Below are 16,408 nucleotides of genomic sequence, written 5' to 3'. Positions count from 1 at the left end.
TTCCTGCTCTTGGCTATAACAAATATTTAGAGAAGTGGTTTTCATCCTATGCTATAGCTTTTTGAAGGTGTCCTGAGGCCTCCAATTTTGTACCAACCAGAACAACTCCTTTCAATATTATATATTAGACTTCCTGTGTAAGGTTCATTTAAAGAAATGGTTCAGTAGCTTTAAAATTTTTGAAAACCATCTTTATGAAATTTAATGCTTTTACATTATATTTCTTTCAGTCAAATAGATGCAAAAAGTGTGGCTGGTGACATGCCTTGAATGTTCTATTACATCAACCTGTCCCTAGCACCATGATAGCTCTTAGCACACTGTGTTGTTGGCCTAAACATACTTGTCTGTCTCCTGTTCTGAGACTGTGTTTTCTCTTTCATTTAGTAACCATGCTTACTAAAAACAATTGGTGCTTATTAAATATATTTGTTGAGAAAGTGAGTAAATGAATAAATGAATGAATACGCCTTGAAGGATTCGGATATTTTATAGCTGGGAAGTTCAGTTCATCATAGATCTAGGTCCCTGCTTTCTGGAAGAAAAAATACTGCATCTCTGAACACAAGTACATTATTGCTAATGTGTATATCCCTAAGACATTTGCATGTCTTAATTTATTTCCCTGCTCAGGCTCTGCCCCTTTGAAGTAAATTCCAGGCTCTCTGTCCATTGCTTTATTTTTCTGTATAGTCCTTATTATGATCATATACTATTTATTTGCTTTTTTATTTTCTCCTCATTCCTATCTAAAAATCAGGCTTGAGGAAGGCTAACAACAGTTTTATTTCTAGGGCTCAGAAGAGTCTGGCACATGTAGGTATTCAATAAATATTTGTTGAATCAATTAATGAATGAATGACAGATGGTGAATGAAGTGAAGGCTATAAAAGAAATGTCTGTGCTTTACTGTATTCTTTTTTAGGAATAAATATACCTGTCATTGCTGGTTAAGCTGGGGGATGTTCCCAAATTCAGTGTATAAGAGGCTTGCTTGGCTGGGCCTCAAGGCAGCCTTGAAGCTAGCAGATGATCGCTTGAATCCTACTGTCTCCTCTATTAGCCTTTGACCTTGGGCAAATCCATTAACTTTTCTAAGATTCTGTTTTCTCATCAGTAAGCAAATTGGTGACCTTTTAGGATTCATGGGTATTAAGGAGGTGCTATAAGAGAAGATAGAAGCCAATTTTGTGCTTTCAAAATAGAGAAAGAGGGTAGCTCCAGAAAAAAATGAAATCCTGTTAATCTTCACACTGGCTTGGGCCAAATTCATTCATTCATTCACTCGCTAATGTAACTGACCATTTCTTCAGATACTTCTCAAGTCCCTGCATGTAGGGGGTCACAAAGACAAATGTCAGCTATCATGAAGCTCAATTTGTGGATTTGGCATGATAATTAAGCTGGAAGATCAGGAGAATCTGATGTAATTGACCTCAGTTAGGTATCTCCCATGATCTTATTGTGGAAAACATGGAGAGATGTGGCCCAGTGGATGACTGTATGGATTAGTAAACCAAGGAATGACAAAGGAAAGATCTGGGCTTGGGGGAAGGTTCCTAGGAGAGTGCCACATAGTTAATTTCTCCTTCATCCTCTTCAACATTTTTATCAGTGATTTAGAGGATGTCTGAAGAAGTGCTCAACAAATTTATGGATGGCATGAAACAGATCCAAAAGATTTTTACAGATTTTGGCAATAGGCTAAAGCTAATAAGATTAATTTTCATCTAATAAGTTAACATTGAACACTTCAAACATTTGAGCACCCCCGCCCCGCAATCAATAATGTAACTGTAGAACAGGGAACATACTTAGCAGAAGTGTTTTACTTCACATCTAGTTGCATATATACAAAATATAATGGTGTAATGTGTCTGTCAAAAAAGAATAACAACAAAGAATAATGTAGAAGCATGACTCATAGGATGAGGCGGGTTTTGGTCCTGTCCTACTGGGATTAAAGAAGTACATAAAAACACATATGGCGGAGGGCTGATTGGGATGGTAAAGGGCTTCTGTACCACGTCATGTGGAGAGGATTTAAAGGAACTTGAGATGTATCACAAGATTTGGGGAGTAGGGAGAAATGGGGAGATGAACGCTCCCTTTGAACATCTGAATGAGGGGATTGGAGTAAATCAGTTCTGTTATGCATGCCCCAAAGGGCCAAGCTACAAATAATACCTTAAACCTAGGACAGAGACAATCTAAATAATACCCACCCAAGCCCCTGACTCTTTGAGGCTGGAATGAGCTGCCTCCAGGAGGCACCCCCTAGGAAGGGGATGGGAACTTTAGCAGAGTGGCCAGGTTAGGGAACCGTGAAGTGCCCTCCAACCTTGAGGTATGGAGGCAATGAGGGTGCTTTAACAATCACCAACCCTAGCACAGGGTGGCCAGAGGATCTATTGGCATATAAAAGGGCTTTGGAAACTCTGAAGTGCTTCACAGATGGAGGGGAGGTTGTTATTATTAAATACAAGATTTCCGTGATGTACTCCTGTCATAAAGCAAGGCATGGCTACAAATGCGTGGCTCGCTTGAGGGTGAAAAGTCAGGGCACTGGTAGGCATTGCTGGACCCACTGAATGAATTTCCTAGTGTCTTTGAAGAAATCCACAGGGGTTTCTGTTAGAATGAAAGTCTACAATAGAAAGTGAGGAGAGAGATGTTCCTTGCCTCTCACTGTCTCCTTCCTAGGGAGGACCTTGTGGAAGGTGTGCAATGGCCCTACTGGGCTAAAGAGAAATGCACAGAACACAAATGTAAATCAAAAGCAGTCCCTCTGAGCATCCCAAGGGGCCCCAGCTAGAGGCTGTTACTTGGGGGGGAGTGTGGGAAGAAGAGAGCAGAGCTGGCCTGAGGAGGAGGATAACTCAAATTTATGTAGCTCCTGGGGGCCAGTTCAGCAAACTCTGCAATTCTTCCTGGTTTGAAGGATGAATGCTTATCTCTAAATAGATTTATTTTTCTAGCCAGAGACTTCCATTTCAAAGCTCAAAGGAATAAAATCTGCAATTGTCCACAGAGGGTCTGAGGGTTCTGCAGAGGGGTGGGGGTAACTTGAGATAAACTGTGGGGTGCACAGCCTAAAGAGTAGAAGTGGAGGAGAACCTGGGTGAACCAAGGCAGGCTGTGGCCTGCTGGGGTTACCTTGTCCTGGCCTATGAGAGCCAATTGTTAAAATGTTCGGGAATTTGGTGAGCTGGTTGACATCACATGGGTATTTTGAAAGTGGCCATGGTGGGAATCTCTACACCAAGGAAACTGGCAAATGGTGCCAATCGGGGTCTACCTATGCCCTCTCCTTCCTCACCTCTGGAGAGCCTGTTGTTATTAACACACCTCTAACTTCCAGGGTTCCCATCAAGTAACTTTCTTCCATTCTCAGTCTGATATGGGAAGAAACTGGCTTTACACAATCCATGAGGCCACTTGGTACTTTCAGAGCTGGTTCTAGAACTGGCCACTCCAGACTTGGAGCTTTCTTCTAAGGAAAACACAGAGCACTCTAGGGACCTGCCTTGGTGGCTCAGTGGGGACAGGGTGAGGGAATGACATCAATATAGACATGCCAGGAGAAGCTAAGGTACAGACGGGAGAGGCAAGAGCTGAGCAATGTCTTGAGAGCCAGCTGGAGGATCAGAAGTCTCAGAGTGGAAAGAGCTGGGGATCAGGCGAGGGTGTGATGCTCTTCTGCTAATTCTTAGCTACCTGTTTTTGTAGCAAGCTTCTTGACCTCTTTGGTTTCCTCACCTGTAAAATGCAGGAGGTTATGCCTTTGCACAGGTTGTGAGGATTAATCAAAAGAACAAGATAATGACTAGTGGATGGGGCAGGGTGGCATCTTGCCCTTTGGAGGCTTGCCCACTGTGAGCCATGATGCTGAACTCAGAACCTATGCAGGCTCTCTGGTTCCCATCTCTTCTCTTAGCTCTGGGTCCTTCTTGGAGCTAAGACCCTGGGGCCAGCACCTCCATCACTTCCCTTTCTTGGATGCAATAACTATTGCATCTCATGTGGCTGGAACCAGCCCTCCCTGAAGTCTGAAGCTAAAGGGTTCCTTTCCATATTTTTGGTTTTTGACATATTGAGATGAAGTTCCCTGTCTCCCTATCCTGTAAAAGAGTGGGAAGAGTTGGTGACTATAAGATGTGTATTGTTATGGTTTAGATCTGGAATGCCTCCAACTCCCAAAACTCATGTGTTAGGCAGTGTAGTAATGTTCAGAGGTGAGAAGATTGGATGGTGAAAGTTGTACTCTCATCAGTAGATTAATCTATTTGATGGATTAATACTTTGAATATACTACTAGGTAGTAACTATAGGCACATGGGATACAGCAGGAGGAAGTAGATCACTGAGTCATAGCCTTGGGGACTATATCTTGCCCTGGATCTTCTATCTCTCTTTGTCTCTCTCTTCTCTCCTCTCCTCTCTCTCTCCGGGCTTACCAGCTGCCACAAGCTGGGCAGCTTTCCTCTGCCACACCTTTCCTCCATGATGTCTCTGCCCCATATCAGGCCCAGAGAAATGGAGTCAGCCAACCATGAATTGAAACCTCTGAAACTGTGAGCCAAAATAAATCTTTCCTCCTTTAAGTTGTTTTTGTCGGGTATTTTCATCACAGCAATGAAAAGTTCATGAATACATGTGTGCAGGCATGCATCTTTGGGGATCTGCTGAGAGATCCAGCCACTCTGACAGCCTGGTCTTTCCACAAGGATGAATAGAAGATACTCCCTGGTGGATGTAAAAGGTGCAGGGAAGCACCTCCTACCTGCATCCCTCAGTTGCCCTCACTGGTTCTTTCTGTTAAGTATCATCCTCCTCCAGTTGTAGGGAGAGTGAGCCATTGGGTTGTAGCTAAGACAACATCAAACAGACTTTTTTTCCTTTTTTTTTTTTTTTCTGTCTTTGTACTAGGAATTAAGCCAGGGGTGCTCTACCACTAAGCTACATTCCCAGTCCTTTTTATTTTTTATTTTGTGATGGGGTCTTGCTAAATCACCCAGGCTGACCTTGAATTTCCAATCCTCCTCCCTCAGCAACCCAAGTTGCTGGAATAACATGCATCGCCATAACCAGCAGCTTTCCAGTTTGACGGTAATCCTGTGAGTAGGTTATCAACATCCCATTTCACAGATGAGAAAACAGAAGCCCACAAAGTCTAAGAAATTGCTAGAGAGCATGGCCAGTTCCTGCAAAGCTGGAGCTACAACAGAGGGCGACTTGACAAATTGCACTATGCAAATGGGGGCCTTTAGTTACTTTTCTTTGAAGAGGAGAATGGAAAGATCCCCCTCCCTGTGTAAAAGAGGACTGAAGGAGAAAGAAGGATAGAATCAGAATGAAACTTCACCTCTCAGGCATGCCCTTCAGTCTCCATTTAGTTCACCCTGTCCTCGCTGCCAGGCCCAGCTTCTCCCTTCCCCACAGTAAACCTCTCACACCGTTTGAGATAATTCCCCCCAAAGATAGAGCCAGAAACATTCTTCCATATGGACCCTAAGTAGAAAGACCAGGAGGGTTTATTAATCAAGGGTTAATTAACCAATCTGTTGACTTCCCTTGGAGGCTGCAGAGGAACCTAGAGACCTAGAGCCTGAGAAAAAGCTGACCCCAGGGACCTTCAAGCCTTCCAGAGCCTGGGCCTCAAATTGGTGTGGCTACTGCTCCCTGCCAATATAACACTCAGAATTCCTCTCTGGCTCGTGGGAGGTGGGAGCAGGTAGCTCAGAATGGGAGAGAACACCTATGTCTTTCTAGCACCTAGGAAGGCAGCTTGCATGGGGGAGAGAAGAGGTGCTGGCATCAGATTTTAAAAGTAGTTTTCAATTCCACCTGGCCACTCACTGCTGGGCAACTTCGATGCATAACTTTACCTTTTGAGCTCACCTTGGAGCACTGCTTCTTTGGAGCACTGCTTCCTGCCTCCCACCCCTTCCTGCTTCCCACTCTCTGCTCTATGCTCCCACCTGTCTGCTTACTTCCCTCTCTCTTCTGCTAGACTGGAGAACTCTTGAGGGCAGAGACTTGGACTTGTCTGTTGACTGTTATAGACCCAGTGTCCAATACAGGAAGTATTCAAAATTATCTGTGGAATGTGGGAATGACTGGCATGGAGTGGGCAGACTTTCCCATTGGATGCTACTTTTTTAATTTCAAATTTCATTCTTGACCCTGAAAGCCTCAAGCCACAGCAAAAAAGCCTATGGTCCCTGACCACACAATGATTGGCATAGTGGGCATCTATCCCAGACTTGGAAAGAATGGCATATGGAAGGATGTGCTGGGATGAACGACTACTTTGCATTTGGCTCCCTTTCTCTTTGTTTATGAGACTTGGGCTTTACTCAACTTTTCTGATCCAGTCTTCTCATCTGTGAAATGGGAATAATTATACCAAAGTTCGGGGTTGTTAGAATTAAATGAGATAATGTATGGTAAATCAGCTGACACTGAATAGCTACTCAGCAAATGGTAATTAGAGTTAATATAATCCACACCACCCGCAACTGCACTCTGATTGATAGTTGGCCACTGGTATTCTACATGGGCTGCTCTAGGGTCTTGGCCAGGTGAATAAGAATCTGCCATCTGCCAAAGGAACTCATTCTACCTAAGCTTTCAGGGGAGTGGGGCGAGTATGAGCTTACATGAAGGAAAGAGGGCTGTGGTGTGGTGAAAACAAACATTACCAATCACCAACTGTTACCTTGGGCAAGTGATTCAGTTCCTCTGAGTCTCAGTTTCCATATCAGGGACCATATGGGAGGGTACACTGCAAACAGTGAATGCTCAGCAGATTTTGGTTTCTAAGTACTCTTTTCTATTTATGTATGTATATATGGTGCTGGGGATGGAACCCAGGGACCTCCTGCGTGCTAGAGAGTGCTATACCCTGAAATACACCACCAGCCCTCTGAGCACTTTTAATGCTTCTTTTGCCAGCCTTGTCCTCTGAATCTAAACTACATATATACCCTGTCCCAGAGGCCCGAGCGCCCACACCTCCTATATTTCCCTGTACCACACCTCCTACATACACACACAGTCTTGCTATTTGTGTATAGCCACATACCTCCCTCAGGTGCCTTCCCATATAAACCCTGCATAACCCAAACCTGTGCCTTCTCAGCACAAACACTCCGCCTAAGAATACATCCCTCTTCTAAGCCCTTCACCTGACAGGTGCACAGTACAAGCTGCTGGCCCCAGAGACACCCATCAGCAAATGCTCAGGCCTCCACTAGGGGCCGCCACGGCTCCATCAAGCTGCTGCACTCCCTCTAGTGCTGGGGCAAACCAGTACCGGATCAGTTTCCTGTCAACCAGGATACAGTCCAAGGACCTGGACGAGGTCAGGGCTCAAAGCCATTTGGTAAATATCAGCTGTGGCCTGAACAGGTGGGAGTTGCAGTGAGCATGGCCACTGTTGGGGGGTAGTAACAGCCCCCATGGTGCTCCAGGCCTGGGCAAGTTCACTGATCCACAGCAAGTGGGTAGAGTACCCCTTCCCTTACCCCAAACTCTGGAGCCCACCCAATGCCTCACATCTTCACAATTTTGCTCCCACAGCTACCTTTGCTGGAAATGTCCTCGTCTTTATTCTTGATCAGCTGGAGGCCCAACTCTCTCAGGAAGCCTTTCCCTGTTCTCTACACTTCCTAGACCCAGTAGCCTGGGCCCTGACTCTTCTGAATCTGTGTTACCCCAATATCTTTGACACTTCTGGTTCTATGGGTGGGTAGGTTTCTGGGCTCCTGTGCTTGACTCCAGTGTTTGTTAAATGATTAATGATGACCAAGTGAGGAAATGAGTGGTGATGAGTTAAAGGGCCCAAAGAAGGAAAAGGTCAAAGAGGGATCCTCAAAATTATTCCCCATCAAAACATCCCAGGAGAGAAAGGCCCAACAACAGAGCCAGGCCAGACAGAGGCAGAACTAAGGGCCTCCTGGGATGGCAGGCCTATGTCCCCTCCATTAGGACTAAGGCCAGTGGATAGACTAGACCACAGAAGGGTTCCTTCTGTGCACAACAAGGGTCCCAATAATTGATTCGTTGTAAAAGGATTTGTAGGCAGTGGTTTACAAAAATGAGGTTTGTCCGATGATCCCTGGCCCTAACTGCAGGTCCTGGGGACTCAATGACATGAAAGCTAATCAAAGGCAGGCCGTGAGCTTCCACCTCCTAGTTCTATGCATTTTCCCAGGATCTGACTGCTCCTCACCCTCCCCATCCATCCCTGAAGGATCCCTCATTTTTATCTTTGTCCCAAACCAGTGATTTCCAATAAACCCTTTAGAGCCTAAGAACCTCAGTATGTGTGCACTCTGTATGTGTTCTGTATGTGTGTGTATGTGTAGGAGTGTTTCTTAGCTGGAAAAACACATTTGATATGCCCATTGTGTTTCTAATAAAAATAAATTAAAGTTCAATCCAATCTAGACTGCTGAAGATGTGCAGAAGATAGAGTGAGAAACCAGGTTGGGGCATGGACCATCAAAAGCTAAGAAATACCACTCCACTTTTCATACACACATCCTCCATGATTCTGTGAGGCAGGAAGCACAGGCCTGAAAAGTGATCCTCAGCCCATTTACCAGAACAGAAAACAAGGCCCCAAGCAGACTATAAACTCTCTTAGGGCAGGAATTCTAATTTTGTACCCCTGGTCTCCAAGACCCACAGGAAGTACTCAATATTTATTGAATGGATGAATTAATGGAAGAAATAGTGCTGAAATTACTTGCCTAAATTTTAATAATTCATCACAGTGGGGCAGGGGCCAGGCTTAGGATTCCTGAATTTCTGCTGCGTTGAGTCACCCTGCAATTTCTCTCCAGACCACCAACCCCAAGGGCAGCAGGCATCCTGGGCCCTTACTCACCCATCCCCCTATAGCTGGGCCACACAGACACCAGAGCTCCTCAAAGATGGCACGGGCAGGAGAGGCAAGGCCTGAAAAGTGCTCCTCAGCCCAGCTGCTGACTTGGATCACCTGTTCCTGATTTATTTTAGGCTTTGTATCCTTGGGCCATTAACTATTTTTGTAGCTGTTTAGGGCACTTGTCCTGCTTGGCGACGAGAATATAGACAATAAGATCCCTGTGTTTCTGGTAACTATCAGAATTAAGGTAGTAAGTTCATCAAAGGAAAAATCTAGACTGGGCCATAGTGTTATTCTTCATAAGCTTCAAGTCATGGGACCAGCCCACCATCTCCTAAGTGGGGGCAGAAAGGCCCCACAGTTAGACCTGGAGGTTGTTTTTTGCCTTTTATACAATGAAGAATTCAGGTCTGAAGTGAGTCAGAGTCCAGGGATCTGTCCAGTGTAAAGACATGGGTGGCCCAAGCAGGCAGGGAGAGAGGTCACTGTGCACAAAGGGAAGAAAGGCCCAGCAGAAAAGAAAAAGAAGGGTCTGTTTTGATGAGTTAAAGCAAAGGAAGGTGGGTCCCCCTGATGGTCCCTGGGGTGTTGCCCCCAGGGGCAGAGGGAACCGTCAATCACAGCCACAGAAAAGGCTTAGGAGAACTTTCAAAGCAGCTGAATTAACTCTATTGCTGCAAAGCCAGAATGTGTTTCACAGGCAGCTGAGCAGAAGGCCCTGCAAGGCAGGGGGCTCCGGGCCTTAAAGAGATGAGAGGAATGTAAACGAGTGTGAAAACATCTGAACCAGCTTCTGCCCATCACAGCTGCATGGGCTGGATGGAGGCCATTCACAGCCAGAGGCCCCAGCCACCCGCTTCTGCCTCTAGTTAATGAAATGAGCACCGGGATCCTAATGACTGATCAAAGCCCAGTCAGCTTCCCCAGAAGGCTGCACCCCTGGCCCTGCCTGGGGTGGGAGTGGTGCTAGGATAGGGAGGGAAAGAGTACTCAGAGGTAAGACTGGTCTGGCTTCCTGCAGGTGGCTGGCTCTAGCCTTAGCTTTCCTCTTCAGGATAGGTGTGACAGCATTCTCTTGACCTCAGATGGGCAAGGGCAGTCTCTTGGAGTCCTGGACACAATTTTTCTCCCCTTAAGTGTTGACAGAGGATGGAGAGGGATGGGGGAATGCAGCTTCTGCCAAAAGGTCTCAAGCAAGTGCTTGACTTCCTTCGGAAGCGAGTTTCCCCATTGGTCCTGAACTTTGAGTTCTGACTCTGCCTATCTTGTTTACTCTGGCCAATAATGAGGCTCATTCTTAGAAAATTGCCAAAGCCCTTTCAATATCAGTCATTGTCAAGTCATGCTACGTAAGCATCTAGCTACCTACCTATCCATTTGTTCCTAATCCACACTCTCCACTGAGCACCCACATCCATAGGGGCTGTACCTTGTGGGTCAGATGAGGATCCACTAGAATTTCTGCTTTCTAGTCAAATGCTCATGCAACCTGTCTTCCTGGAGACACGTAGACAAAGAGAATCCAAACATTAACACATACACCAACAGAATAGATCATATGTGTCTTGCCTATAAGCCAGGAACAAAGATTTTCATGAAGTGGTGGGTACATGTCTATGTGTGGGGAAGAGCAGCATGGGGTGTGCTGGTAGCCAGAGTCTGTTTTGTGTGTGTACAGTGAGGGTGGAGAAGCCGTCTTTACTAGTAAATCCCAATGGCTTCCTGGTTTGCTGGTAGAACTATGGAGGGGGGAATTTTGCTCAGTAGATGACACTACATCTGCAACCTTAAGGGGAAGTGGGAGGAATTGAGTGGCGTTTCCAAGGTGGAGAGTACATTGAAGGAAGGCTATATGCCTAGAAGGAGTGAGAGGGGAGTTGTTACGAAGAAAATTCTTGGAGGGAGACTAGAGTGATGCCGAGTGTGAGTCCAAGAATGTACAAGAGAGGGGAGCAACATTTTTTTGGGGGGGGAGACTGGGGATTGATTCAGATGGTGCTTTACTATAGAGCCACATCCTCAGTCTTTTATTTTTATTTTTTGAGACAGGGTCTCACTAAGTTGCTGAGGCTGGTCTCAAACTTGTAATCCTCCTGTCTCAGCCTCAAGAGTTCCTGGGATTATGGGCATGTGCCACCACACCCAGTAAAGGGGAGCATCTTTGAGAGTCCCATTAGCAACAGCAGGGGTGCTGAGGTAGAGAGAGGAGGGGCTATGACAGCTCAGGTGACAGAGAAGGCCAGGCCCACTTGGGAGAGTTGGAGAACAGAAAGAAACTGAAAAGGGGAATAAACAGTGTCTTGAACTAAGGGATTACACACCTAGTTCATGTCCAGGTCACTCTGGTGACAATGTTTCTTTAAACAATCTTTGTAGAATTCCACAGTCTCTGGTGACTCGCCCCTGTTTCTTCAGGACATAAAAGGAGGGTCTGGATCAACCATCCAGCTGTAGCACTCCAGAATTGAGGTATTATAGTTAGACAGTAGAGGGCACTGCTGCCCTAACAGACTTTAACAGGAAGGAAGAAGTAGTCCACAGAAAGGGTTCCACTGGGTTGCTGCTTTTGCACTTCCAAAATGTATATTTAGTCTTAGTGATACTAACTAATGAGTGGTGTCCTCACAAGAAATCACAGGGTTTCCCTGGATGGACAGAAGCAGAACTGAGGGGATAGAAGCCACTTAGCCATCATGTCACTTGGCTTATGCCCAAACAACATGGGGCCATAACCATTAATGCCTCTCTACTAAAATGGGAAGGAAAAAAAGTCTCCCTCATTTTTAATAACTTTATTCCCCAAACTTCAAAAATGAAATTGCCAAGTTAAGAACTTGCCTCGAAAAAAATTTTTCTAATTTATTATAAAGAAGGTCCGGGGCTTGGGAATTTTTTAATGCAGATTCCTAATTTTCCAAAGTGACATTCTCCTGTGCATTTGAATAGATTATGCTCGGTATTGCTAGCCCTTAGCACAACGGGAACATTATTAAAACGATTGCACGGGTCTCAGCGGAAGGGCTCTGCTTCTTGCTTCCTTTTTCATTTTGGGGACTTCATATCAGAGACTGTCCATTTCTTGCCTGTGGAGGAAACTGGGTTTCTGAGGGGACAATATAGAGAGCACTCAGCTATCCAGGCCTTGGAGAAACAAGGACAGGGCCAAGAGTCCTGAGAGTAGGCCTGAAGGAGTGAGGAGGAGACGGGTCTCACTTCCTGAGGGCTCCGTTAGGGCGCAGTTCCCTTGTGTACCCGACCTATGTTCCTATTAGGCCCCACTTTCTTAACGATATTGAGTGTCACAGAGCAGCTGAATATTTAGGATAATGACATTATGAGGGAAATGGAGCAGAGCCTTCCCTGAGGAGTGGGGGTCAGCTTTGAAAGCTGAGAGGGAAGAAGGTGGCAGGACCAGCACAAATCCCCCTGCATCAAACACATGTGAGCTGCTCCAAGTCGTGAAGAATGTTGAGAAGGGCCCCCCCAGATCCATTGGGCCTCAAAGGCCAGTACTCTGAAGAAAACAGCCCTCCCCCATGAGTCAGAAGCCTTTGTTCTGGGGACCTCACTCCCTGCCACCCACCCACTCCATCCCTGTCCTAACTCATCTTCCTTAGCACCCCCCTCTTGATGACTGGCCAGCTCAGGGAAAGCCAATGATCATTTAACCACAGGCTTGTGGCTTAGCCAAGGCCATAAAGACCCCCAAGATCTTAGCCAGGTCACTTCCCCATGGACAGTGAGTCTTCCTGGCAGATGCTTCATTCCTGGAATTCTGGGGTTACAAGCAGATGTGTGACTTCCGGGGGGCGGGGGGGGGGGCAGATTATCCCTCTGCTGTAAATTCCAATGTTCTCAATAGTGAAGTTCTGGTAGAGCCTCACATAGAAGAGTCTGGGGCAGTCCCTGCACCTGGCTTCTGCTTGAGGTCCCCCCAAGGCCAGAGCAGCTCAGTGGTGGCATCTGGGGCTGCAGCCCCACCTCCATCCCCTCTCTCAGCAACTGGGACTTATTCATCCAGCTATATGTGCGAATGAAATTAGGCTCCTGGATCAGCATTCTTGGACTACATGGACCCTTGCTACAGCAATTCTGCTAATCCCTGCCAAACCAAAACTTCTCCCAGCTGCCCAGGCAGGCAGAACAGGGAGGGGCAGGAGGCAGGAAGCAGCTGCCTCCAGCTGTGACAATCCAGTGCTCTTTGACCTCTTGGTCCTTCCCCAGTGTATCCTAAAGCTTTGGTGTGTGTGTGTGTGTGTGTGTGTGTGTGTGTGTGTAGGGTTTGCACCGGCACCCACTACCTGCCAAATATAAGAAGTGAACTCATTTTTGTTCCCCATTCTCATAGTGGAACTTAAAAAGCAGTTTCTAGTTACCAAGAAAAAGGAGCCAATTTTTCTGCCTCTTAATACACCATGGGTCCCCTAATACTAGCCCCCTGACAGAGAGATATGGGAATGGGTCTGCATCTATGAGGGAGGTGGGTTCCTGTCCCACATTATGCTCCAGAGACTCCTCTTCTGTCAATCTTTCTTCTTCACTAGTTGAGGGCTTCTTCTGAAATCATCTCTGGGACCAGGGACTATACAGGGAAGAGCCCTGAAAATATTGGATGTCTGAAAACTTTTGAATAGAGGAGATGTTGTAAATGCCAAGTCCAGCTCTGCAGTCACTTATGACAGACAGTTTGCTGAATATAGAATTCAGTTAGGGAGAGCCAGGGAGGGAACATGAAGTCACTCTGTGGAGTAAGGCGGGGGACTCAAGATCATGTGCTCACAGTGGGTGAATGAGGAGGGCTTTTGTACTTTCAGAGGGAGAGGAATCAAAGGGGATTTGCCTGCTAGACACTGTGCAAAATGGCCCCATATCATCTGGTCATTTTGTGAGGGGATGTCAAGGGAGTACGGAACAGCTACCTATATGCTGACTCTAGGAAGGGGGTATCAGGACCACAGGACCCAAAGTGATCAAAAGTCTCCCTGCCCTATCTGCATCTTAATACCCTTTTCCACTGCACAGATCTTCAGTGTGGTTTGTGAAAAGGGCTGTGTTTGAAATGCTAATGAGTAAGGGGCACAGGGAAGGGCAACTGAATGGAGAGTGGGAGTCTGGCACACAGTAGGCCCTCTCTGCACCCAGGTTAAGTGAGCATTCTAGTTTCACATGACAGATGCTCAATAAATAATTATTGAATTAATATTGACTTCAGAGGCCAGGGAAGAGAAAACAGGAGAGTGTGAAGATAAAGGTCAGAGAATGGAGCCTTCTGTGAAAGCTCCCCCACATAAATCAGGCTTTCAAAGATCCAAGGCGGAGTGAGAGGCAAGTGGGGGAAGCAGAAAGAGAAGCCATAGGTCTTAAGGACTGTAGGAGCCCAACCCACAAAAGCTGGACCTGTCTTGCAGAAGGAGCAAAAGAGATAACAGAAATACGGTGAGAAGATGCTTCCTAGGACACTGAAGGACTTGCAACCTGGAAGGGTGTCTCAGAAGAACTTGAGCGGCTGAGCTAAGGGATGGAAGCTGGAGACCAAGGGGGAAAGAGTTGAGGGAATAAAGAAAGAATTCTATTTTTCTAAGTAGAAGTCCAGCAAAGTCCGGATGAGAGCAGATTCTTCCAATAGGCTGTCAGTGAAGGACTAGACAAAAGGACTCAAGTGACCATCGAAGGGGGATCTAGTAGGGGAGAACCTGTAAGTAGGAAGTTTCCTGAATACCTAAAGGCAGACTCTGCTTACATGAGGTACTAGGATCTTGAGTGTGGATTTTGTATTGATCACAATAAAAGGGTTCAATTGTACTCAGCTATGCCTGCCAGGTAGGGGACGAGGGACAGTTCTATGACCACTCCTCCAGGTTATGGTCCTGGTGATGGAATGACTCAGGTAGGATCTGAACCTTGAGTTTCATCAGGGGCCTGTGTTCACTGCACTCTCTGCGGAGAAGCCTCCCTAGGCCTGACAGGGAAGAGCCCCCAGGCTGCTGGGTAAAGCGGAGTCCCATCGGATCAGGCCCCTCAGCCCTGAAATATCCCAGCCTCCCAGGGGGATCCCCAGGGCTACCATGCTCCCTCCCCACTTCTTCCTTGGCTGGCAACTCACCTGCGGGCTGTCCTGGTAGGGTGGGGGAGGGACATTCTGCGTGGCCATCATTGTCAGAGCTGGGGCTGGGGAGGCATGTTGCATCATGGGATTGATTCACATCGAGGATCTGTGGGCAGGAGAAAGGGGGCCGCACTGTTAATACCATCGAGCGCAGGGGAGCCCTGGGGACCGACCAGCTCCACATTTGTTTTTTTTTTTTTTTTTTTTTCCACGCTGGGTCACCAAGACTGGTGAGATGCAGCAAGGGCTGGGGACCCTTCAGGGGAACAAATGAAAGCTAAGGGGAGAAGCTTGGGCGGGGAGGGGCTTGCTGTGCTATTTTGACTTGAAAGAAACAGTATTCAAATCATATGTAAAACAGCCGGTACCCCTGCAGCGATGCTTTGTTCAGCATCAGCGATGGCCTGGTGTGTGTATGGGAATGGGGGTGGGGGTGGAGAGGTGGAGGGTGACTTGACTGGTGTTAACCCAGCGGGATTGGAGGCTTCTCAGATACCTCTCCTTCCCAGCTTGACCTGGGAGAACCCTGAGCTTCCTCCCAACTGGTCATGATAAGGGTCCTTCCTGCCCCACACTTTCCCAGGTGTTGTGGAGCCAACACCAGGGCTGGGAGTGTGCTCAGAGGTAGAATGCTTGCCTAGCATGTGTGAGACCCAGGGCTCCAACCCTAGCACCAGAATAAATAAATAAATGGAGCAACCACCAGCACTCACAGGGGCAGGAAGCCTTCAGGTCCCCTCAGGATCTCCAAGCATCAGCCCCACCCCTCCCATGTGTGCTCACCACACCCCCTAGTGGTAGCATGGGATGTGGGATACTGGCCCCTCAGACTGCAGTCCAAAGGTGACCACTTGGAGGTCTTAGGGAATGAAAAAGGCAGGACAACATCAGTCCTCCAGGGTTTTTTGTTGTTGTTGTTTGTTTATTTTGGTGCATGTAGTGGTTCCAGGACTTCCTTTAGCTTTGGTTCAATAATAGAGTCACAGTCATCTGGGACCAGAAGAGCCAAATTGTTGGCCTGCTTTTTATAGAGAAGACACAATCCAGATTGGTGTGTATATGTGTGTGTGTGTGTGTGTGTGTGTGTGTGTGTGTGTGTGTGTGTTTCATGTCTGTTCCACTGCACCCCACCCCCACTCTATCATCAGTAATTGAGCTGTCCCCGTGAGGCCTCAAAATTTCCTCTTGAACTAGAACGTGGTGCCCATAGTGTGTAAGTGATACAGCCTGGCAGTGCCACCCAAGGAAACAGAATGCTCAGAGAGCTGATGAACTACAGTGGATGCCCTGAAATAGTTAGGGCCAGAAACTGCAGGTTGGTTGCTGATACTGAGCTATCTATTCACAGGGAGGGAGATTGCAAGAATTTATGGGAATATGGGACCTGTCTCCTGAGAGGAGGGTGC

At 46.8% G+C, this 16,408-nt stretch overlaps 1 protein-coding gene across 16 annotated transcripts in view; it reads right to left on the bottom strand.

The window, feature by feature from the left end:
* Nucleotides 1-16,408, bottom strand: part of Pknox2 (PBX/knotted 1 homeobox 2) — a 267,002-nt gene that overhangs the window by 67,629 nt on the left and 182,965 nt on the right. For 11 of the 16 annotated variants that reach the window (XM_078047273.1, XM_078047276.1, XM_078047275.1 and 8 more), the window contains one exon: nucleotides 15,000-15,108. The exons of the other annotated variants lie outside the window; for them this stretch is intronic. In XM_078047273.1, the coding sequence (XP_077903399.1) occupies nucleotides 15,000-15,086 (87 nt within the window). In that variant the 5' untranslated portion in view covers nucleotides 15,087-15,108. The remainder of the gene's footprint in view (nucleotides 1-14,999; nucleotides 15,109-16,408) is intronic. 16 annotated transcript variants of the gene reach the window in all.

This window comes from Ictidomys tridecemlineatus, chromosome 4 (genome assembly GCF_052094955.1).
Source record: "Ictidomys tridecemlineatus isolate mIctTri1 chromosome 4, mIctTri1.hap1, whole genome shotgun sequence".
In the NCBI taxonomy this organism is placed as follows: Eukaryota; Metazoa; Chordata; class Mammalia; order Rodentia; family Sciuridae; genus Ictidomys; species Ictidomys tridecemlineatus.
Note: the sequence above shows the minus strand (reverse complement) of the source record. Positions and strands in the feature narration are given on the sequence as shown.